This window comes from Camelus ferus, chromosome 15 (genome assembly GCF_009834535.1).
Source record: "Camelus ferus isolate YT-003-E chromosome 15, BCGSAC_Cfer_1.0, whole genome shotgun sequence".
NCBI classification, from domain to species: Eukaryota; Metazoa; Chordata; class Mammalia; order Artiodactyla; family Camelidae; genus Camelus; species Camelus ferus.
In genome coordinates, this window is record NC_045710.1 from 13307684 (window position 1) to 13333628 (window position 25945).

Genomic DNA, 25945 nt, shown 5'->3' on the forward strand with positions numbered 1-25945 from the left:
GGTATCTTGAGGAATGGATGGCTTTTCATATGCATTTTGGACTAGTAGTGGGACTGATAATACCCTTCATATATCCTTTTTCTGCTTATTCTAGCTGGAGTGAGTTCTGTTTGCGACTGTTAACTTTATCTTACAATTTTCACCTTTAAGTACCACAAGGGAGCATTATTTTATCAAAGAGCTCAAAATAAATCAAGAATCTCTTAGCTCCTTGGTGAATGACAGGACACATTAGTTGCCAGTAACTTAGATGATTTCAGATGCACATCTATGCGTATTATACCATCTTGGATGAAATGAAAATTGTCTGATAAATTGGTGTCTCCAGAATTCTTTCCATGAGTTCACAGTCTTACATCTGTGGTCCAGTAATTCTAAAAACAAACACAAAGGCAGCTCTTCTGGCAAAGAGATCCAGGTGGCCCCAGGGGCTTCTGGTGTGTCACTAACTTACTGGCTACTGGCCTAGGTTGTAGCCATGTTCAGGAAAAGACTAGAATAACTTTTAGATAACTTAAATATTTAGGTAGTGAGGAGTCCATACAAATTTCTTCAACTTTAAGGACAAAAAATGAGGGGGAAGGGTATAGCTCAAGTGGTAGAGTGCATATATGAGGTCCTGGGTTCAATCCCCAATACCTCTTCTAAAAATAAGTAAGTAAATAATTACCTCTCCCCCCAAAAAAAAAACTTTAAAAAAAGAAAAAAAGTAACAAAGATTTATGTATACTTTGCATTGTTTTTAATTTTTTAATTATTTTTCGAATAGGTAATGCATATACTTGGTCCAAACAGTGAAAAACAAAAACAAAACAAAAACAAAAACAAAAAAACTATCAAATGCTGAGATTACTTTCAGCTTTGCATCGCTACTGAGTTAGAAAGGAGTGAACATGTCGGGTTATTTTTTCTCATATAATTAGGATTCCAGCAGTAGTGCAAGTCTTGGGAGCTACTCAAGGAGCCAGCCTTCTCCTTCCACCCTTGGTATGTGAATTTTGTCCCCAAGGCTGCTTGACCTCCAAGTATTATGTCAGCGTTCAAGGCCAAAGGAAGAGGGAAGACACAAGGGCAAAGGCAAAATGTAGAGATTTTCTGCCTGCATCTCATTGGCTAGAAATATATCATACAGCCCCGCCTGGTGGCAGGGAGTCTTCGAAGGTAAGTTTTCAGCTTCTTAGGTCTACAGAGAGGAAGGCAAAGGAAAAACTGGATTGGAATGTGTGTTAAGAGCTAACCTATGGTATCTGCCACAGATACTCAGTGAAAATGAACTATCTCTATCCCCCTGACCCCCACTGTGGTGGCCCCACTGTTACCAATATCTTGAATATCCACGTACTTGTATGTATAAGTATTTTAAAATACTGACATATACGTACTATCTGAATGTTGTATTGGAAGAGATATATGTTTCTAACTTTAGACCCAGAGGCTGAGAGTTCAAAAGAGCTACTTCTGAACCAGGTGAAAAGGTCTTAGATTCTGTGGATGCCTTGGAAAAAATATTGTCCAAAAAATGTCCCAAAGCTTCTTAAATCTGGTAAAGAAAAGGCAAGACAAAGTCCTTGGACAACAAATATAATCTTTTTTTTTTCTTCCCCCAAAACACCTCCAGCCCAAAATGGAAGTGTTTCTGTAGAGTATAGGATAGTACAGTAAAAGCTGTATAGTAAAAGCTTTAGTTTCTCTGCTACTAAAATCCACCTGAGTAACAGGTGCAAAATGTGCAGAAATGAACGTGTGCAGTGACTTACAGATGTGTTGCTGCCTTTGTTTTTTAATTGCCAGAGGGGTTAAGATGGTACTAATGGAGTAGTCATGATTTTATTAAATCTTTGAAAATAAACAGAAATTGTGGTAATTAAGTCTAAACTTCATGTTCTAATGTCTGTATAATTTTTTATGTCTGTGTAATTTTGGATACCAGTTTCCTAACTACATGAGAGTTGTTTGGGAATAGGACGAGGCTGCAGGCAATGTTGGCTGCTCTGGAAAAGAGGACTATTTTTGAAACATAGGCTGCATGTTTGTATCATTGCCAGTAATTCTGCAGAGCTCTGTAAATGACCTACTGCTATTAATTAACGATGAGAACTCAAGATCTATTTCTATTCAAAACAATAGAATAAATATTTGAAAAGAGCAACTCACAGCAATTTTGCTTCCTTTAGTAAAAATTGGCATTAATTTTTATTGTTTCACGGTACATATATAAGCATGAATATTAAATTTCACTACTTAATAAAAAAAAAAGTCAATCAATTCATTAGCCATCAATGAATGTCTTCCTTCTTCAGAGCACTCTTCCCTGAAGCCATATCTTAGTTTTTTCAAACTTTATTTTTACCACTATCCACTGTAGCAACCACGTTCTTTATTGTGAACCAGGAGCTACATAAATACAACAGAAACGGTGCTTTCCTGAAAGAGCATTTACCCTTACCACATGTAACCCACTCTAATGCCTTCTGTTTTATTCGCCTCCATTCTGTTCTATGTTATTTTTTTGAAAAGATCTGATTGTGAACATCTAGAGTTCATGATTCACTGTTTCCTAGTCAGCAGTTTGAAAAACTGTTTCAAGTAAATTCTTTCCTACTGTCTCTGTCTTTCCAACCCGTGACAGCATACCGTTTCTTTTGTGGGACTTACTCCGTTTGTAATTATTTGACAGATACTGAATTGATTTATTTCTATACCCCACTGGATTGCAGGCTCTGGCAGGGCAGAATTGATGACTGCGTTGTTCACTGCTGAATTCCTATAAATTCTCCCTCACCGTGTGCTGGTTAAATATTTATCGTGGGACTAGGACTTCAGGAAATGAAAGATCATAGAACAGGGCTGATATTTAGCCCTCCCTTGGCAGGATAGTCAACAGGCATGAAAGATTGTAGGAAAAGAAATAACCTGGCATTATTTTTTCCGAGGGTTGAATGATGCTGAGGAAATGGCTTCACTCGGTTTCACTCCACTGACAAGAGACGGCTCTGTGCTGGGCATGGGCCCGCAGACAGCCCTTCCTCTGGCCTCCTCTAGCGGGAGAGTTGGTCCTCCTCTACCCCAGGCTCCTTCTCTGAAGAAATTCAGGGGAAGAAGCGACATGAAGCGTCATGGTCTGTTTCAGCACATTTGCACATTGGCATGTGTAAAAATTAAAACTATTTGGCTAGGCTAGGGAACACATATTATGGGTAGCTTTCTGTAAAAATTCACTTTCACACTGCTAGTTTGTTTTTACAGTTCTAAATGACTGGTTCCTTATCATTCAGGTCTAGCTAGATTATGCTCTGATAATGACTCCAAGTCTCAAGGTCCTTCAGCAACAAAGATTTACTTCTTGCTCTGTTATGTCTTTCCTGTATCTACATCTTCTTCGTTCTGATACCCAGACTTAAGGGGCTGCCTCAACCTGGAATATGCTGGTCTTGCGGCAAAGGAAAGAAATGAGAGATGGTGGAACCAGATGACAGATCTTAACATTTTTGCAAGGAAGTTGCTTCCATTCATTTCACTCACGTGTTACCCCCAAGTCAATGAACTTCAAGCCCAAGCAAGTCACATGGGCAAGCCTGATGTTAATGGGGGCATATAAACCTTTTACAGGAGGTATAGCAGATAGCTAAAAACCATACTGTGATCTAGCACAATTTCTTTATTCATCTTTTTCATAATATGATGGATGGGCACCCTCCTGAGGTTTCCTCTCTTGATTCAGTAAGAACTTTTTCATCTCTGAGTCCAGATCAGTCTCTCGTTAAGAGGCCCCTGGCTTTAGCTGATCTAACCACTTTCTTTTCAGCTTCTGAAGGACAGAGCCTCAGTGGATTGGTCTCTGTGTTCTTGCCACCTGACATCCCAGGAGTAGGGGACCTGCACCAGCTCTCTGCTCAGGCCTGCTGGAAAGTGACTGCGTCATCCAACAGGTCACTCCCAGGAGCCAAGCCCTCAGGACACATGCAAGGCTGTGGTGTTAGTTGGACTCCAAGAGGTATTTTCTTCACATCCTAGTTTTACTGATTTATGACAAAAATGTCCAGCTGTGAAACTTGCAGAAACTCCCAGGTTCAGTCCTCTCCAACTCTGGGCCAGAAACCTAGAGAAGCAGGCCTAATTGTACACATGCCCTAGTGCTTGCACAAGAATCTGCCAGGAGGGTCTTAAATGTAGAGACCTGGGCCCCACCCCAGATATTCTGATTCAGATGCTTTGGGACTGGGCCCAGGAATCTGCATTTAACAATCGCTGGAGGAAACTGCTGTGCTGAAGGAATCTGCAATGTCTTGGTTCTAGAGGTCTTGGCTGCAGGCCTGGATGGGGGCCCACCGCACAGCTGCTGTATAAGCCTGATTCTGCACCCAGTGTCTGTTTCCTTTGCCCTTTCCTTTTCTGCCTTCCACACTCTATACAGTCTGGAAACCCACAGGCTTTTTTCTAGGTCATCTTTAAAAAATATATTTTTTTAAAATTATATATAACCTTAATTTTTAAAATTAAGATTTTTTTCCTTGTTGTAAAAGTAATGTCACTATGAATTTGGAAAATGTTAAGTAAGCAAAAATAAGAAAATAAACCATCCATAATATGACCCACCCCAAAGATATGCTGTGGTGTTACCTCTTTTTCTCTGCTTATATGTTCATATTTTTTATTTATAATGAGATCACACTGTATATTGTGGTCTTATACCTTGCATTCTGTACTTAATGAATTGTCAACAATTTTTTGTTATAATTCTTTTCCTAATACATCACTTTTAAGGGTTATACTGTATTCCATTGTATATTCCACTTACTTAACCAATTCTTATTGTGGGACATTTGGTTTATACTTGTTTTTAAATTATAAACAGTGCTTCAATGAATCTCCTTTTGTGAATTGTTGTGAATTATTATTTTTCCCCCTAGAAGAGTTAGAATTGGAAAGTCTAAAAGTCTGACTATATTCAATATCTTGTAATAAACTGTAATGAAAAATATATATAGTAAATTAACTATACTATAATTTAAAAAAAGAATTTCCATACAGAAGAACAAAGTTAAAGAAGGCAACAAATTCTCAATGGAAACAGTGTGTGCAAAAAGACAGTGCAGCAACATCTTTAAAGTACAAATGAAAAAAAAAAACCCTGACAACCTAGGATTCCATACCCTGGGAAAATATCTTTTGAAAACAAAAGTAAATAAAAGACATTTTCAGACACACAAAAACCAAAAGAATTCAGCAGCAGCACAACCACACTGGAAAAAAATGTTAAAACATGTCCTCTGGGAGCCAAAGAATGATAGATGGAAATGTGGAGCCACAAAAAGAAAAAAAAGAGTACCAGAAATAGAATCTAAATGGATGTATATGTAGGTTTTTCAGTTTTTCTCTTTAAAAGATAATTAACTGTTTAATCAAAAGTAAGAGTCAAGGAAGGGCAGAGGAAGAGGGAATCTGGTCAGCCACTTGTTTGCAAAGAGTTATTTACTAATGTCATTCAACTGATGGGAGGGCCAGGAATATAAATCAGGTTTCCTGATACCCCATCCAGATTTTGAGCTCCCTAATTGAATGATGAGAGATACAAAGCTCCTTTCTAACAGGCAGAAAAGTTACCCTTTTTCTGGTTTTTAGGTCAAATACTTTTCTTCTCCCTCTTCAGGACGTCCTCCAGCTACTCCTTGCTCACCGCCCCCCACCCCTACCCATAATATTTGCACAGGGCTTTATAGCTGCCAACCCTCCCATGTCTGTTACCTCACTTGATCCTAAGAACACCTCCAGTAAAGTCCGTAGTCAGGAATTTGCATCTTCTTGATTTTAGATGCAGGAACTGAAATTCACATCCCAGTTAAATTTCCCAAGATGAGAGAGTAATAGCCTGGTGAAATGGGGAATTTAACTCCAACTATCCAGATCCACTGCTCATTCCAACAGCCCCATTCTGCCTCACTCCTATGTTTGAATTTCACGTTCTTTGGCAACATTCATCTTGCTTCTAAATTATTTTCTCATACTTGAAGTCATGACTTTTATAGAAAAACAAAGCAACCTCAGAAAAGCAAAGGTGTAACTTTTTCATTCAGTCAAATCCTGGGCTTATTTACAACGCCTTCCTTCTCTGAAAGCAAAAGGAGACCTGAAAATGGCACATCAACATTTGCCTACAAGGAACATCGGAACAACTAGACTTAGAACAAAGTTCCACGATGACTAAACAAATTAGTCACAGATGGGGAAACAGAGTGATCAGGACACCACCAAACAGAAGGAATAAAATGTACAATTTATCAACACAGTCTCTTCTCTTCATGTTTTAAGACCCTTTAAATGTAGATGTGGTGAGCCTCACATTTGAATGATATCCAATTTAACCGAAAAGAATCTATTAGCAGTGAAAATTTTGTAGAGACAAATTGTTTCATTCAGTAAACATTGACTACACCCCTAACAACCCCAATTTGAGTAGGTCATTGTGCTAAGTGCTGTAGATGGGGGTGGAGGAGGGGAGGAATCAAAGGAGGAAATGGCCAATTTACAGAATTGACCATTTACTGAAGTATTTTTAAATATTTCATGTTATATTCTTTTGAGTACTTATAAGTGTGCTCTTGTGCTAAGAAGCACTGTACCCTGTCTTCATCTTAGGAAGATACTGTGCAAATAAAAGCTCAGAGGTTAAGTAACTTGGCCATGCTCACGTGGTCAATCAGCGGCAGAACTGGGGTTTAAAACCAAGTTTGTCTGAATCCATTATGTGATTTCTCAGCAACTCCTCTCTACAGTCCATTTTATAGCAGCTGTTTTTTTTTTTTTGGTCACGTACTACGCTCTGTACCAGGGTAGGCATATGAATTACAGCATTTATTTACAACTCTGTGAGTTATAAGTCCCTTTCCAGGTGAGAAAACAGACTCAGAGAAATTGTACAAGTCATTTCAGGACTCTCATCTGTTTGGAAACCCCCTGTAGTTTCCTGCCACTAAGAGTCATCATAATGATCTATAATGGCCAATGTAACACCTCTCTGAGCTTGTCACCCACAACTGCCCACTCGCCTCCCTCTCCACTTACCAAGCTCACTGTCTTTGAATATTCCAAGTCCCTCTGCCTGGGATGTTCTTCCTCCTTCATGCTTTGGGTCTTGCTCACGTGTCACTTTCTAAGTGTGGCCTTTCCTGCTGTTTAAAATTGCACCCTTCATCCTCTTTCTTTGTTTCCTTTTCTCCTCCATAGCTCTATCACTTACTATACAGCTTACAGTTAACTTTAAATCTTCTGTCTCTTGAATAGAGAGCCCAGAAATGAACCCACAAACTTTTGGTCAACTAATCTTCGACAAAGGAGGCAAGAATATACAATGGAATAAAGACAGTCTCTTCAGCAAATGGTGTTGGGAAAACTGAACAGCAGCATGTAAAACAATGAAGCTAGAACACTCCCTTACACCATATACAAAAATCAACTCAAAGTGGATCAAAGACTTAAACATAAGACAAGATACAATAAACCTCCTAAAGGAAAACATAGGCAAAACATTATCTGACATACATTTCAAAAATTTTCTCCTAGTAGAAATAAAAGCAAGAATAAACAAATGGGACCTAATTAAACTTACAAGCTTCTGCACAGCAAAGGAAACCAGAAGTAAACCAAGAAGACAACCTACGGAATGGGAGAAAATTTTTGCAAATGAAACCGACAAAGGCTGGATCTCCAGAATATATAAGCAGCTCATATGACTCAGTAAGAAAAAAATAAACAATCCAATCCAAAAATGGGCAGAAGACCTAAACAAGCAGTTCTCCAAGAAAGACATACAAATGATCAAAAGGCACATGAAAAAATGCTCAGTATCACTAATTATCAGAGAAATGCAAATCAAAACTACAATGAGGTATCACCTCACACCAGTCAGAATGGCCGTCATTCAAAAATCCACAAATGACAAATGCTGGAGAGGCTGTGGAGAAAGGGGAACCCTCCTACACTGCTGGTGGGAATGCAGTTTGGTGCAGCCACTATGGAAAACTGTGGAGACTCCTCAAAAGACTAGGAATAGACTTACCATATGACCCAGGAATCCCACTCCTGGGCTTGTATCCAGAAGGAACCCTACTTCAGGATGACACCTGCACCCCAATGTTCATAGCAGCACTATTTACAATAGCCAAAACATGGAAACAGCCTAAATGTCCATCAACAGGTGACTGGATAAAGAAGATGTGGTATATTTATACAATGGAATACTACTCAGCCATAAAAACTGACAACATAATGCCATTTGCAGCAACATGGATGCTCCTGGAGAATGTCATTCTAAGCGAAGTAAGCCAGAAAGAGAAAGAAAAATACCATATGAGATCACTCATATGTGGAATCTAAAAAACAAACAAACAAACAAAAATAAAGCGTAAATACAGGACAGAAATAGACTCATAGACAGAGAATACAGACTTGTGGTTGCCAGGGGGGCGGAGGGTGGGAAGGGATAGACTGGGATTTCAAAATTGTAGAATAGATAAACAAGATTATACTGTATAGCACATGGAAATTTACACAAAACGTTATGGTAACTAACAGAGAAAAAAATGTGCTGAGCCTGGCTGTGTAGACTGTGGGCCAAACTCCCAGCACTAAAAGGTGCCCCACCAGCTCAGGGTCCTGATGTGTTCACACTGTGATGTAACTGCACCAGTATCAAAAGGCTAGTACCAGCTGGGTTAGTATCTAAATACTGCTTAGCATGATCTTCAACAGAGAACAATAGATTTAAGCCAACAGCAACAATCAAGAAAACCTGATCTTGAGATTTCCATTACAGTTTTATACAAAGTGAGACCTACCCCAGAGAAGTCATCCATAATTCTGAAAAATATTCTAAAACCATAAAGGTTTCAGTAAAACACACTCTGAAGGTCAACTGATACATTTTACCTTGAATTATTCTTGATGAATTCATTCCCTGACTAAATTATCTCAACATAAAAACATAGCTCACTATACTAATCATATAATTTTTCTATCAAACCATCAATGCTAGTGTAATTTCTATCCAGGGATTCAAGTACCATTTTTGCCATAACTTTCAATAATATTTCAGTTACTGGATTAAAGAAATATTTTCAAATTAAAAGCCTGGCAGTCTGAGTTTATTGTAATAGAAAATGTTGTTTCATATACCAAAAAATGGTAATAGATTAAAAAAACCAACAAATATTTAAGAGATTTATTAAAGCATCTTATCACAAAGATGGAAACATACAAATTAGAAACATGCAACCATCATCTTCCACAGTCAAGTTAAAATGTTATATATTTTTTCCTGTTTTCATAGCTGAAAACTCCAGATCTTATACTCAACTCACTCACCCTGAATATTTAATTCATCCTTCCTGAAAGTATCTAGGGCAGCAAATAACCAAAATGCAAACTATTATATAAAGAAAGTGCAGAGTTAAAAAAGAAAACGTGTAGAGAGTATCCCCTCCCCACCCCCCAATCAAAGGCAAACAATGGCACTTTGCTCTTGCTTAACCTAGATTGTCTTCAAAAACTATTTAAATGTAATATACTCAACAACAACAACGAACTCTGAATTCTAATAGATGTCCAAAAAGCTTGTTAGTGTTTAAAAATAAATGCTTAAACAAAGGAAAATGTACTTTATATCAAACAAGTTTGAAGAGCCCTGTATTGCAGCATTCTGAAAATAAACAAGACAAAAAGCTGGTATAGGGTTTATTGACAAAGGCAGAATTTCTTCAGGCAGGTATGTAGGGTGGTGGTGGTTCTTTCTCAGGCATCTTCACTGCCATTTCGTAGGTTGGCAAAACATACTGGAGAGAAAAAAATTATATTGAACTTAGTTCTCCTTTTAGATCCTATCTGAAATAATTCAGCTTTCAGATTTCACATCTCAAACAGGGGTATACAAACTCATGGAGAAGAGCTGAAGAAACTGTTAGCTAAGTACAGTTGACCCTTGAGCAATGCGGGGGTTAGAGGGCGCCGACCCTCCGCAGAGTTAAAAATCCACATATAACTTACAGTCAGCCCCCCATGTCTGAAGTACCACCTCTGTGGATCCAACCAACTGTAGATCACATATATAAGCATATGCATATCAGTGGACACTCACAGTTCAAACCCGCGTTGCCTAAGGGTCAACTGCAGTTCCTGAGAGTAAAGCTAAAAACCTGTAACTTTATTTACATGCAGGTGACATGTCTGATTCAAGACTACTAGAGATGCATGGATGGAAGGATGGGGTGAGGGCAGACAAATCTTTGCTTCTGAACTGACCCTGATGCCACCAGGACACCCTGACAGGTGGTACGTGCCACCGCCCTCCCCTTGCTCCAGTGCGACTGATAAAGCAGCAATGTCAAGTACATGTTAGGAACTGAGGATCTCGGATAAGGGCCCCTCTGTACCATGCTAAATGAAGGCCCCAATAAGTGGCTGGATCCTGAATTTCATCACAATCTGTAGTCCAAGCATCAGGTACTTGTATCATTTGCTCTAGGGTAAAAGGCACATCTACGTGGAGGGTGGAACTTTAACCTAAGTGACTCCCATGTGACAGGCTGGCCCTACATGGGTCACGTATAATCTACATGCTGGAAACCTGGGAAGACAGCCAGCAGCAACTAGAGGGCCCCGAGAGGTACCCACTGCATTCGTCTCCCCACAGGAAATTCAGTCTCCCCTCTACATCATGTGAATGTTTCTGATAGCAACATATACTACAGCCGATGGTACCCTAACTTTAGCCAGAAGCCAAGAGCCTCGCATTGCTCACACTGCTGTTCCCTGTCTGATCTCCCCGCAAAAATGTAACTCTTGGAGACCACTTAGAAACCAAACCTAACGGCTGAACAGGATGAGATGAGCAGTGCATAGTGTCTCTAGCCCACGTACCCAGGATTCCAACTAGGAGATGCTGAAACTGGTGGACTTAAGCTACCCATGCCCAAAACCACAGTTATGGCTTCAAAGACAAAGTCAAGATCCAGATTCTTCTTCTGGGAATGATCAATAATGGTCAGTGAAGTTTAACTATATTAAAAGGTCATTCACCTGTGGAGGTGCTTCAAAGGCAGGGTACACAGCTATCTCTGGCATGTTTCTGTTGTTGATGTATTTGTAACAGTTCCAAACACAGTTGATTAGATAAGCCTAAAAGAATACAAACAAAATTTACATATGCTTGAAACTCAACAGATTACCTGCTCTAAAATTAAGGTGACTTTTAATGCTCTCCCTCATGTTTTCTCTATGGAGAAGGGAAGTGACATCCATCTGGACCTAACACAGGTGCTTTCCCTACTTGCTGTCACTTAAATGTCACAAGTTTTATTATCACCGTTTTACAGAGAAACCAGAGTTGGGGTTTCAATTCAGGTGTGACAATCATTGTGCTACAGAAGAAATTCTGTTTCTGGACCTTGGGAATTTTAACAGATTTTCAGTCCAAATCATGAGCCACATCCAAAAACATAATGGTGTTACACTTAGGAAGAATCCTGGCATTTCCAACCACTGCCTGGAAGTAAGAGGGAGGACACTGCCTAAAATCTATCTCTTGTACTATGTCAGAATAAACACTCACTCACTGTGAACTGGAAGGAGATAACCAACAAGAAGGTTGAGATGGAAAGTGTCACAGTCCAAATGGATCCCCAAATATTCAGTAAGCAACTCACCTTAAAAATGATGAACAAGGCAAAGAACACAAGAACAATGAACAGGAGACAGCTGGAGTCCAATGCCAGGAGGTCATCTTTATAGGGAAAATCAGGCTATAAAAAAGGGGGGAATGAGTAGGTGAAGCAGAAAGGATTTTTAGAGCAGGGAAACAATTCTGTATGATACTACAATGATGAGTAAATGTCATCTGACACCTGTCCAAATCTAAAGACTGTACAATACCAAAAATGACCCCGAATGTAAACTACGGATTTTGGGTGATAATGATGTATCAATGCAGGTTCATCAATTACAACAAACGTACCACTGTGGTTTAGGATGTGGCTAGTAGGGTGGGGGAAGGAGTATATGGGAACTCTCTATACTTTCTGTTCAATTTTGCTATGAACCTAAAACTGCTCTAAAAAACTAGTTTATTAATTAAACATATACACACACTTATATTCAGCCATGGCACCTCCATTTTGCACTTTGTGATAACCTAGAACACATCTTAAGAATACCAAATTAATCCATGTGCCTCATTTACTGTCATGGGACAGTCCTGATTCATTATCACAGGTAAGATCTTCATGTCTTAGCTCCCCAAATACATGATTTGCTCCTTGAAGAGAAGGAACTTCTGTTTATATCTAAACCACTCATCAACAATTTGCCTAGAATAGAGTGAAGGATATGGTAAGCACTCAAATATTTGCTACAGATGCTTGCAAAGACAGAAAGCTAAAACTCCAATGAGTGCCAAATGCAGCTGAATTATAATACTTTTCATATGCTCAAAACAAAAGCTGAACTACTTCTGAAGTTCTACGATATCTATCTTTAGGGACTTTTTATACTGGATTATCCAAACGTATGGTAAGAAGATACTCTATTTTCATCTTACTGGTTTCAACATGGTCGGTAAGAGTAGTAATAATAATAATAATTTTAAAAAATAGAGAGGACAGATTAATAAGAATAGTACCTAAGATGACTCCAAATTTCTATGTAAATATTTTACTTAAAATAAAGAGTTTAATTAGCATACACACTTACTAATTGATCCAGATATTCCTTGATTCTTGGCAAGTAAGTGAGAGAACTGATAGCAACCAGGCAACTGAGAACAAAGTCAAAAAGCCGGTAACAGAAGAACGGAATCAGCCAACCCACTTGATACTGAAGAGAAAAAACAGCAACCACATACATGAAATTACTAAATATCACTCAGTAAAAGGTCAAATACTGAAAGTTAAAAACATAGAATACTTACAGAAATTGCTCCATGTACCAGCATTGAACTGATTATAAACATAAGAACAGAGACAGCAAAAAGAACACAGGCATTATCTAAGAAAACAAAAACAAAAATGTAAATAAGCTACTCATGTAACCAAAAAAGTAAACTCTTTATGACAAAATAATGTTTTAAAGCTAGCTTAAAAAACTGAGTATTTTCAAGATTGGCTATGGAAAAAAATCTAAGGCCAAGAGAATAAAAAAAAAAAAAAATCTGCCTCAGCATTAACTAATAAAGCTTGAGAAACTCACGCCTTTGTTTTTCTTGTTAAATTGCCACAACTCACTGACACTTATTTAGGATGGCACATGAGCCAGATACTCTGCTAGGGAGAAGGTCTCTGCCCAGTCTGAGAGTCTGAAGATGTGCAAATAGACAATTATAATCCAATGTGGCAAGGGCTACAACAGAAGCAGAAACAACTAGTTTTGCCTGTAAAATCTGGGAAAAAATATGAAAGAAACGACACAAGTTGGGTTTTGTGACATAAGAAGGGTTCAGCCAGAGGGAAAGGCTGGTATTTGCTTAAAAGACAGATATATTAAACACAGAATGCTACAGATGTCTCCTCTTGCTTTAGATAAAATAAATAATCTGAAATTCCAGGCTCTCCATTAATCCCTCCTCCTACCCCACTCCATGCCGACATCCAGATTCCCGGCTCCGCATCCTTTCACTCTGGCTTCTCTGCTACACACAGTCTATGTTCTATTTGCTCAACTCTTCCTCAGGCTGTTCCCTTTCTCTACATTAATCCATGTTCACTAATTTTCTCAAAAAGCACCCATGTAACTTAATCAGTACTAAACCACTCTTGATGAGTTTCTTAGCACAAATCTAAAATGGACTGACTCTGGATGGATATTGAGAACCTTTCAAGCACTAACAATGACGAATGAGTAGACTCAATGCTTAATGTTCACACTACTCGTTAAATGTCATGTATCATCTTGTCACTTGGCAATTCAAACAGCATCATTGTTTGGCACTAAACTAAGAACAGCCCTCTTTAAATTTTCCTAGAGGATAGAGGATAGCTAAATGGTAAGGATTTAAAGGACTTCCCTGCTGCAGCATGCAAAATGGCACTCAAAGGGAAGAAATCAAATATAAACAAAATATGAAATTGAACAGGATAGGTACTATCAAACTTGAGAGCAAAATTTATAATTCAAACAATCAGCTTTCTAGAATCTGCTACCAGAAGACTACGTATGTATTTCCATTTCTTAAAGTACTGAAATAATAGTTAAAGTGAAGTTCAAGGTCTTCCATCGGAGCAACAAATAGCAAAACAGAGGAGAGATGGGGTGGTGGGTGGGAAATACATATAATGCCTGGCGCCAGAGACACTCCAGTACTTGTGAACCAATAAAGCAAACAGAATATGAGGGGCTAGATGCCCGGATATGAGCCTCAGGTTTCCACCCACCACCACATTCAGCATCTTCTCTGGGACGCCCCTAAGTCTTCATCTATCTCCAATGTGACTATAAATAAGGACACATTCATATTTGAGAAATAGCTTGCATATGCTGCAGAAGTAGTTCATATACACTAAGTGTCATTTCCTGTTTGGCTGATTCAAAATAACTAATCATGAACCTCATTTTAAAAAATCAGTAGTCAGGCCAATGACCAGAAATTAACTTACCTCTGTAACACTGGGTCTGTGGGAAACTCAGTTTCCAAGGAAATACCAACTACCGTACGGCCAGGAACTATGTATTTTTATAGTCTCTCAGTAACATGGCTTTGACAGAATTATAATCAACAAAAACATGATAATGAATACATCTGATTTCCTCTGCAGCAGCGATAACACTCATGCAACAGGCAATAAACCTGTGACCTCTTCCCTGTGGCTCCAAAAGAACCAGTGTACAGACCTCCAAGAATCTCAGTGACCATAAGTCTTCTTCTGTGCCTCAACTTGAGGAGAAGCCAACACGACAAGGGAAAATGCTGACATTAGCAGCTTCAGCAAAATTTTATTTATTGTTCTATTTTGGTTAAAAAAAATAGATTACTCAGGAAAAAAAATCAAATACCAGAAGGAATAGTTTCTATATGTTCTTGGTATTTCTGCTCTCAATTTGACAAAATCAAAGGATCATACTGTATTTGAAAAGAAAACTAGGAGACTCATTAAAAAAAAAAAAACAACACTTTAAAAACACAGTATGAACAACTATTAGTGCTATCACACTACAGTATATGTAACTGATGGCCACAAAACTCTACCTGGCTCCTAGAAATAGGTTAGCCCTGTGGACAATGAATCATTTGAATTAACAACCAAATTAAAAAAACAAAACAAAACACTTCATTAATAGATCAGAGATCAAAATGCAATGAACTGCAGAACTTTATGATAAAAGATAATCTAAAAATATTACAATTAAGATCCTGTAATATTACAAATATAACACATGTGAACTGGGAACACTTATCTGAAGTGAAATTTTTCTGAGTAAGAAATTGTTCACACTTAAAAGTCTGAAGGATAATTTTCTCTTCAAATATTAAATTGCTAACATAATTTTTAATATAAAATTAAACTTGTGTTTTAAAGAAAGATAAATAATGAAAATACTGCTCTCAGGGAATTAAATAGGTTTAAAAAGGTAATTCCCATGAATGTTCTAGGAGTACTCTATTTTTAACTCCAAATGTCAAGTGTTCATCTAAATAATAAAAATATATTTAGAATTGGTACCCTGAGCAAAAGATTATCACCAAATATTCAAGTAATTCATATTTTATACTTTACTGTAAAATTTTGCTTCACAAGCAAATCTCCCATCCTCAACTAGTCAGCTGACCCCCAAAGGCTTAGTCTTTTTGTTAATTCCTTCTCTCCTTCCTCTCTCCATAGTACCCCACAGAAATCAATGACCAATGTACAATACATATTTCTCAAAAATCTTCTAGCAGTCCATTACATTTTCTGGCTATAAATACTCAATTATAATTCTCAGAGTATCTTCGAAAAACCTAGGAAAACATTTTATGCCTCAGCAAGTATAATAACAAACATAATTTAATCAATCCTCCCCTAAGTCACAAGTGTGTGCATAATTAGCAGGAGATGGTTTCAACTAAAGACATACCAGCCATTCTCTCAGATGAATAGTAATTGCCAATGACTTCATACTGAATGTTGACAGCTGGCATTGAGTTTGGATGTGTTACCTCCACAGTCAGCAAAATTGCCATCAACAGGTTGACCACCTGTGAAAGATAACATTTTATTAATTACATTATTAACCAGGAAAGCATCTTCAGAATAATCATAATCCTTAGACATCTTCCCCTACTGAACATTGTTTTACTTGAAGTAACAAAGACATAAAAAGGAGACTACCTATGAGATAAAGTAATACACAACTATCACTTTAAGAATGATTTAAAATAAGTATTTCATAAAATTAAAGTATAAACTTGATACTGTCTCAGAGAAAAGATGTTTGATCCTGTGTTACTACCACAGAATAAAAAGGCATACCAATTTAATTTGAGAGATCACCACAAATTGTTCATGTCAGAGTCACATATTTATTCATAACCCAATATCAGAACTTCCAGGTTTAAAGAAGCTACAGTTAGTCCAATATACTTATCTATCAGATAAACATAATATCCATCGGCTAAGTATGTAATGATCCAGCAGATCAGCCAAAAGCCCCTCCACACTATCTTCTATCTAGTGATGGGGAACTATTTCCTATAAAGCTACCTTCAAATGCTTAAAAGACTTTCCAAGATTTTGATCATGTCACTTAACTTTCACCTATTGGTCTTAATTCTACCGTTTGAGCTAGTTTGCTAGCCCTTCCAAGTAAGTGCTCCCCTAACACCTAAGGGCAGCCAACACATGCCTCCAAATACTGTCTTTTCTAGAATAAACACTCAGGTACTTAAACCATTTTTCTAACTACATGTTTCCAGCTACCTCACTAGTTTCTCCTTGCTCTCCTCTATACACATGCTCCAATTTGTTCAACATACTATTTAAATGAGTGAAGATCAGTCCAGTCACAACACACCAGACCTCAGTTCCCATATGCTAGTTTAACAAATTTCAAGTAATACAGTCTGAAACTGTACTGGCTACTTAAGTTTTCTGAATGTCACCTATGAGTGACTCCGTAAAACCCTTAATTCTTTTTCATACTTGATCCTGTTAGGCTACCACCTGTACCTATAGTTGGATTCAGAGGCGCAAGCATGAGCCCTTATATATATCTGCAATCAAATTTCATCTTACTAACATTCTTGCCTATCAAGATTTTCTCCATCTAGGAGATTCCTCAAAAAACTAAAAGTAGACTTACCATAAGATCCAGCAATCCCACTCCTGGGCATATATCAGGAGAGAATTCTAATTTGAAAAGATACATGCACCCCAATGTTCACAGCAGCACTATATACAATAGCCAAGACATGGAAAGAACTTAAATGTCCATCAACAGATGACTGGGTTAAGAAGCCTGTGGTATATTTATACAATGGAATACTACTCAGCCATAAAAAAGAATAAAATAATGCCATTTGCAGCACCATGGATGGACCTCGAGATCATCATTCTAAGTGAAGTAAAGCCAGAAAGAAAAATACCATATGGTATCACTTATATATGGAATCTAAGAAAAGTAAAAGGAAGACTCTAATGAACTTATCTATGAAACAGAAACAGACTCACAGACATAGTAAACAATCTTATGGTTACAGGGGGAGGGAGGGTGTGGAAAGGGATAAATTAGGAGTTCTAGATTTGCAGATACTAACAATTATATATAAAATAGGTAAACAAGTTTCTTCTGTATAGCATGGGGAACTATATTCAATATCTTATAGTAACCTATAATGAAAAAGAATATAGAAAAGAATATATGTATGTATACGTATGACTGAAATATGCTGTACAACAGAAATTGACACATTGCAAACTGACTAAACTTCAATTAAAAAAAAAAAATTCTCCATCTAGATTCTGACACCATTCAAATTGACTCTCAGCTTCCTGCATTTGAAAACATGATGAGCATGTAATCAGAGTCTCCATCTAAGTCACTAGCAAGAGAACAGCGCTGAGGACGAAGCTGCCAGAGGCTGTTCTCCTCCCATTAGTCAACAACCTTTGAACAAAAGTCTTTCTCTGGTCCAGAAGAACATCTTGAGATTTTGCCAAACACCTTGCTGAAATCCCATCATGCTATCTGAATTTTCCTAGTCTACCAGGGTGTAATCCAGTCAAAAAGGAAATTATTTATGCCTCTAGTTAGTGAATCCCAGTTAACCCAGGAGGCACCATTTCCTTTAAGTGCTCAAAACAACCCTGCTAATGATGTGATACAGAAATCTCGCCTAGGATGGAGGCTCCCCCATCTAAAGTTCACAGAATCTGTCTTCCTCCTCTTTGTGAAAATCTGAATATAGGATTTTTTCAAGGGATATCTAAGGTTTATCAACACTATTTTAAACAATCTCTATTATACAGCTCTCTCTGGTCCACTCTGAATGATTAAAAACAATTTACCAGTTGAAGGCATTTCACATTCTCTTAGACAAGCAGCCCAAGTTTTATCTTTCAATAAGATAAACAATGTCACGATATCTAATTCAGAATCGTCTGATATTTCTGAGGATCTACTATAAATCAAGTATATTTACATATATACTTCACTTATTCCTCACAATAACCTTGTGAAATTAAATATTACTTAAGCCCATTTGCACATGGGGAAACTATAATTCAGCAAAGTGAAATAGCATGTGTTAAGTTCACTCACTGAGCTGTAAGAGGACAGAGCTAGCATACAAATCTGGTTCTTTTTAAGACATCCTGCTTCTTAGCACTACATAATTACTTATAACCATTCATAAGTAATTCTTGTTTTGAGAGCTTTCCAAAAGAAACCATTCTCTAAGGCTATAAAATGTTTATACTTTACTCTCTAAATAAACATGTTCAGTAACATGCCTTCTTCCCTGCACTGCTCAAAGGCAAGGTCTTTTATCCTTCAACACTTGAAAGGTCTTACAAGAGATAATCATATTTGCAAGGTGGCTCCACAGTTAAAGGCTGATTTTTTTTTTTAATGGCCCATCTTTACTGCAATGGATTTTGGACAGTGTATGTGGTTTATGAGTTAATATGATTAGGTGAATTATTGAACAATCAGATATATCTACTAAAATACTGTGTATGGAAATCAGTTTGAAATCAATTCAGCAAACTCTTCTCTGCTAAGCATGATACAGTCACAGTTTAAAAGCTCTGCACTGTACAGAAAACACTCATGTCAAAACAAAAAAAACATGCAAACTCAATTACTAAATGAAAGTTTAGGAGTTTAATTTTCCCTTATTTTTATCATACGTAGAATTTATAAAAATCTCTTTTCTCTTCCATGGGTAAGTCACAGACTCATCCACTATTACATCTTCTAGTATTAGTGACACTCCAAATTTCATTTCAGAGTCATACCCCTGAATATTAAAGAAATCATAGGTCTAATCAAAAGGACCAAGAAATGGTAAAATAAGTTCAGTGCTATTTCATTAAAAGCTCAATTTTTCAAATCTTCATTGAATTAATTGTATTTCATTAGAACCCCAACTTACATTTTAAAGTACTAATCTGGAAAATCTATCCTTGAGATCTTAAAAGATTCATCACTGAGCACCTATCCTATTTACTTTTGATTACAGTTGATATTTCTAAGTTCCATGTAGCATTTTCCAAAACATACATAAAATTAACTTTTTGGTCTTATAATGTAAAATTTCTCTAAAGAGAGCAACTAGGTACACACAACTCCAGAACACTTATTCCTGATTCATTTTTCCCTTTTACTGCACTCAGGAAAGAAAATTAGTAAGAATATAATTAAAATAATGATCACTTCTAAACCCAGTAATATGGAAAGGTAGAGAATGCAGCAAATACTCATATAAATTAACAACATAGGGAATGGACACACCAGTGTAGGAAAGGTACTATATTTAGTGGATTAAACAGCATGGTTTGTGTTATTTTTGTAAGCCTTTTGCATACCTTATATAAGCTAAAAAAACAACAAAAAAAGCATATCTGTTCAATTTCACTTGTTTCAAAGGAACAGTATCAAATCTTTGAAAGCACTTAGTCTTGGGAGAGTAATTTCTCTTTGCTTTCTCATTTCATTACCACACCCCTCCCAGAAGATCCATTGAGGATCCGTCTTTGTTTCTGTTTTTGGATGCTTTTTTTTTTTTTTTTTAATCATTACTCTTTAGTTTTCCCACAGCATATTTTCCCACAACTCAGTATCTCCTAAGACTATATAATTAGAGCAATGTTTTAGAACATACTGATAAAGTCCTCAGGAGACAAAGACTCTCATCAGATAAAGGCCAAAATTGACTATCTTTAAAATTTTGCTAAATGTACACTATATATGTATCTATATTGTTTACCATTATGTACAGTTACAAATGAGTTATTCCTACTATTTTTGGAGAATTCATTTAATTCAAGTATTTAATTGAATACTTCAAATGCTCTAATAAGTTACTACTATACACATTTCATACAGGAAGGTGTATCTTGTGGGGAAGAAAAAGTTTAAAAAGATAATCACACTAATGTGTAATTAGTGCTACTGAATAAGTACATACAAATGGTATGCACAGTAACTTTTCGAGGTACACAGGGAGGAAACCAGATCCCTCTGGCTGGGAAGCAAGGAAGCTTCACCAAGAAAACAATTGTGGAAAAAAAAAACTAAGTGGAACTGGCAAAATGGTTGCTACTAGTTGAAGCTGTGTAATGAGTAAGTAAGAGATTTTTATACCATTTCATTATTTTTGCATATTTGAGATTTTTCTCAATTAAGTTTTTAAAAAGTGACCTTAGAGAAGAGAATTTGGGGGAGCAGGAACAGTAAATGCAAAGGCACTGAGGCAGAAAACATGTTTGAGGAAAGATACTTAACTCTGAAATATAAACAAGGTACACTTATTTAAAGGAGTCCACGATGAGTGCTGGAAAGGCATACAGCTTGAGGAAGCCTGTCTTTGCTTCCTTCCTAGCTACCTAGCTTTTAGATTGTTTATGGTTGAGACACTCATGAAAAATTCAGCCACATATGAAATCTTTCCAAGACCTAAAATTATGACAAATTCTCGAAATGTCTTCTTGTTGGTACAGCATTACCATGAAGGAGGACAACCCTGCAGCAGACTTTTAAGCTCATTCAATTGTACAATAAACATTTGAACTTATACCACATAAGAAACTGCTGTTCTAAATCATCTGACTTCAGATTTTTCAATAATCAATAAAGAAAACAATTTACAACTATCAGCTTAAACTGGAGCTTATACTGAAATTTCATATGCCTTAAACCATATTCAGCCAGGAAGGTTTCTTTCAAATCTAAATGCCAAAGGCTAACACTTCAGGGCTGGTGCATATAATAGTTGGCTTTGGCTTCTCTGTGTCCTACTGCTCTATTTAATACCATACAATTAATACTTTGATATACAGTGTGCAATCACCTTAACACTAGCTCAGAAGAAGCAGTTGCTAGAAAGCAATGACACTGTCAGATACAAAGTCATTGATACAGTGTCTGCACCCAGGAGTGAGAACTACACCTCTCAGGTTCCAAACCCCACAGAGGCAATCTAAAAAGAACCATAAATAGTCTCCCACCTGGAATAGAGGAGGAAGACTATTCTGACAAGGTACTTGGAGAGGGAAGTGACATTCTACTTCACCCACTCCCGTATTATTTCTTTGCCTTAGTAAAGAAGCTTCTGGCAACAAAAATGCACTGCTTAGATAAGTCCTCTTTATGTCTTGGTGATCTTGTTTTTTCTAAATGTTACATGTGTCCCCAACTAGGCAGAAACTGTGTCTTTATATTGCTATGACACTGAAGCCACAACTTCGAAAGTCACTAGCAATATTGTAATCAACAAAACCAATAGCCTTTTCCAGTTCTTAATCCAATTTGAATCTGATATTACTGATCATCTTCTCTTCCCCGACACTGTACCATAAAGTTTCATTCTCGTATCTGTGCCCCAAAGTTCTTTGTAATACCATCAACATCTTAAGGGCAAATACTATGTTCAAGACAAGAAACATCTGAGAGCCTCTGTGTGGCAGATTAATAAGAACATAAAAGACGAATAACACGTGTCCCTGTGATTTATTCTTTTTGTATGTGCATCATAGCTATTTACACTGTAGATGATCAATAAATCTCTTAAAATAGATACACTGATTTAAGCACCTTATAATGTTCTAATAATCAGAAAAAATCCATGCAAAGAAACAAGAGCTTTGCCATCTTTTTTAAAACTGTGAAACTAAAGCATGGAAAAAGGGAGATAATGTGAAATGTTTTCACATCAAGTGCTTCCAGTGGGGAACAGATTTAAAACTCCCTGATTCCCATATTGGGAGAATAAATACCGTTACGAAAGTTGTTGTCTCTGCATTTTGAGTTTCACTGTTTATAACTCCCACTTTTCCTTATTATTCCTTTCATTTTTATGAGCCAAGCCCACAGCATCAAAAAAATCTGCCTTGGAAAGAAATACAGCCAATTACATTCAGATGGTTGAAATTTAGATGGTGCTTATTTTCTTCGAGAGGAGGAGTTAGAAATCCTTTGTTCTGTGAATGGAGGGAAGGATCTGAAAACAGGAAGATTTAGTGGGCAGGCAAGAGTCCGAGGCTGCTGGACTCTATTTCTCAGTTAAGTAGGAGAGAAGGTCATCTTCTAGGGTTGAAGGAGGCAGGGTTGAGTGACAGGCTTGAGGACCCTAAAGATTTGAATTATTCATTCAGGGGAGTGGAAGGCAGACCTAAGCACAAACAAAAGAAATTGAAAACCCAGGCCTTTAGTAAAATGCAGAAGAAGTAAAAGTTGGAAATACAATGCTGCTGTTGCCATGAACTGATCAATGTCCAGTATTACAAATCAGTTAAAATGCACAAGGGAGGGGGGTCTTTGTGGGGAAATGTGATACAGCAATAAAACGATGTTTCTAAATATAAAAGTACAGAAAATATTAAAAGAAACAAGCAAATAAGCCTACACATTCAAGTTTTGTTATTTTTAATGTACATTAATGAAGAAGACTGTAAAAACAACAACAACATGGTACCCAGGAATAATGGAGTTCAGGTCCCCTGAGGGTGGGCCATGAAAACTATCTGCCTAACTGAAGATGATTCTTGTCTGGTGCTTGTCAAATGGTAATAATTTCGAGGCTGTGGGTTGGGAAGTAATGAAAACAGAGAACGACAAAAAGAATGTCTTTGATAAAGCTCTTCCTTTTTTGCAGTTTGCAGGAGTTAACAGAAACTGAAGTATCACTAATGCCACAACCTCCCTAATCAGAACTAAATCAAAAAAATTTTAATTACAAAGTAATTAGCGAAAGTGGCCGAAACAATATGTTTGTCAAAACTTCTGTAAAGTCATCAAAATCTAAAACTACCTGAACAGAGTCAGATATTTACAAGTCACAAATTAGCTTCAATGTATATGGATACCGGAGACAGTGGTAAGACATCACAAAAAGCATTACTAGTGAACCACCAATCAAGAACACTGTCAATTTGGTTATGACATATAATTACATAAATCCTGGAACCTAGGGAATGCATATGTGGCCAAAACAGAGTAGGCTCTCAATAAAGTTCATTAAAAAAAAGGAATGGGTCTGATATGAAAAATGTCTCATGAGCAGGGAGAGAAATGAATCAGGAAAAGGCAGATCTAGTGTAAATTCTGGCAAATGGTATTACTTCCAAGCGAATTGCCAGACTCACAACGGAGGCGTTTCTGCCTACATCACAAACACACCGTAACAATGTCCAGGAACCACATACGACTGCGTTAAAACTGGATCTGCCGCTTTCCCTTTACGCAAAATACAATATTAAAACTAGGCTGCATCTACAAAGATCCCCTCCTAATAGTTTCGTTAGGGGTAAAAAAATTCCCCGAACCACTAGGGGACCGGGGGTGGGGGGTGTCGGTTCTTTCAGATTACGGAAACACACAAAATCCCGAAACCTGGTAATTTCCAGAACCCCTAGACACCAAAACCAAGCACCTTCATCCCGCCCCCTTCTCCCAGCCCGCAAGGCCTCTGCCTTTCCCAACCCCGTTTCTCTCTTATTCTTGCCAAGGAACCATCTCCCCGTTCCCACTCACCCCCACTCCGGTTCCGGGACAGTCTCCTCCCTCAAAGTTAAAGCCCCCTAAAAAGAAGCTCCCCTACGCCTTCTCGCCCCACCCCCTCCTGGTGGACACTTCCTTCCTTTCCGACCAGGCTCCCCGACTTCCCGCTCCGGCGCATTCCCCTCAGGGCCCCTACCCTCCCGCCTCGCCCGCCCTTACCATGTACCAGGTCCCCAGGATGATCGTCCCGGTGCGGACATGGCAACAGCCGCAGCACCGAGTGCTGTAGAACCGGTCGCTGCGGCTCCGTTTGAAAGTCATGGACACCATCGAGAATTTCGCGGGCCTCGTTCCTGGCCAGGCCGCCGACAAACGCTTTCTGCCCAGCGGCTGAACCCAGATAGCTCTGTCACTGTCTCCAAAACCAAACGACGCTTCTTCAAGCCCGCCCCCGGCCCAGGGCCCAGCCAGATCCTTCGCACCTGCGCACTGAGTGACGAGCGCCGTTCTCGCGCGACCTCGGTTTACCCCTTCCTCCACCTTCCCCACACACAGGCCAATGGAAGAGCGGAAAGCTGGGTGGAGGCGGCCCTTGATTGGAAAAGCTTGAAAACTGACAAGACCTCACGCCCAATCAGAACGGCAACTCGCCTTAGCGCTAAGGAATCCCCGCCTCTTACGTGAGGGCGAGGACCGGCTAGTAGGCCTAGGATAGTTTGGGTGGGAGGTAGCCGGATAGCTCACCATCCCCGAGACAAGAGCGGCAAGAAGAGAGGCATTTAATGGGAAAAGGGAGAGACGAGATGGTGGTGCCAGAAAGCGGGCACAAAAGACTATTCTGAGTGACGTCTGCCACGTACTGCTTCAGAGACGTCAGGCAACCGCAGCTGCTCGCGTGATCTTTGCGCGTAGCTCGATTATGGGCTGGTAGGGGCGGTGCCTGTGGGGAGGGGGCGGGGCTAGTCCCGCTCTCGGGCATTCCCAACTGCTGCTGTGGCGGAAACTAGGGGCTCCCTAAAGGGTAAAGAGTTCGGTTTCTAATCTCCTTTACTCTGACGTCTCCTTGGTGGAAGCTAAGAACTACCACCCAACCCTGCCAAAAGCAGCTGTAGAAGCAAGAGGACTGAAGAGAGTAAAAGCGAAATAAAGTGGCAGAACTGCATAGCTTCTGAGTGTTTACGGATAGAGCGATTTTTTAATAGGGAAAAATTAAGAAACACATGGAAATGGGCCAAACGATTCCTGGGTGTCTGCAATGAAAAACAAGCATAGTCTGGTACACCTTTCTGGGTATTCTTAATCTACGAGAGCTCTCCATCTTTCTTTGTGGGGTTCTCTGTGGATAAAGAATGTCAACCTGCCATCTCAGTAAGCAAAGGATGTTGTGGGATCAGCCTCTGCAGCTATTCCCAAAAGGGCACCCTTAGGGGAGTCAAGTTGGAGAAAACAGGTTACTGGCTTTAGATAGTTAAAGTGTATAGCAAACAAATAACTTAAATAAGCCCAGATTCTTGCATCTTCCCATACATAGAAAAGTGCTAATTTCATTAATGAGATTCTGGTTTTGTTTCATTAACAGTACTCTTGATATTATGACGTGTGTGTGCGCGCGCGCAAAACTCCTACACATCCTGGCTCCTCCTCCCAGGCTTAAGTTCTAAGTAAAACTGCTGAATAAAACACAATTCTCAACTTTCAAGTTGTATATATATATTTTTTCAGTTGACATCTATCCAGCTCTAAATTGTAGATAACTAATAGAAAGAGG

At 38.4% G+C, this 25945-nt stretch overlaps 1 protein-coding gene across 1 annotated transcript; it reads right to left on the bottom strand.

The window, feature by feature from the left end:
- Positions 1–9203: 9203 nt before the first annotated feature.
- On the bottom strand, positions 9204–24681 carry LAPTM4A (lysosomal protein transmembrane 4 alpha). Its single transcript, XM_032497087.1, has 7 exons — positions 24397–24681; positions 16096–16216; positions 12956–13032; positions 12739–12861; positions 11697–11792; positions 11071–11169; positions 9204–9827 (listed from the first exon to the last, which is right to left on the bottom strand). Exons 1-7 carry the CDS (start codon positions 24505–24507, stop codon positions 9753–9755), a joined length of 702 nt encoding a protein of 233 aa, XP_032352978.1. The 5' UTR covers positions 24508–24681; the 3' UTR covers positions 9204–9752.
- Between the last annotated feature and the right edge of the window lie 1264 nt (positions 24682–25945).

What these genes read in the sequence shown, in the direction of transcription:
- LAPTM4A (XM_032497087.1), bottom strand. Translation starts at nt 24,507, where the DNA reads ATGGTGTCCATGACTTTCAAACGGAGCCGCAGCGACCGGTTCTACAGC. An exon ending in AGGAATATCTGGATCAATTA is followed by an intron (nt 11,793 to 12,738) that starts GTAAGTGTGTAT and finishes CCTTTTTTATAG; the next exon opens with CCTGATTTTCCCTATAAAGA. An exon ending in CCTTTGAAGCACCTCCACAG is followed by an intron (nt 9,828 to 11,070) that starts GTGAATGACCTT and finishes TTTTCTCTCCAG; the next exon opens with TATGTTTTGCCAACCTACGA.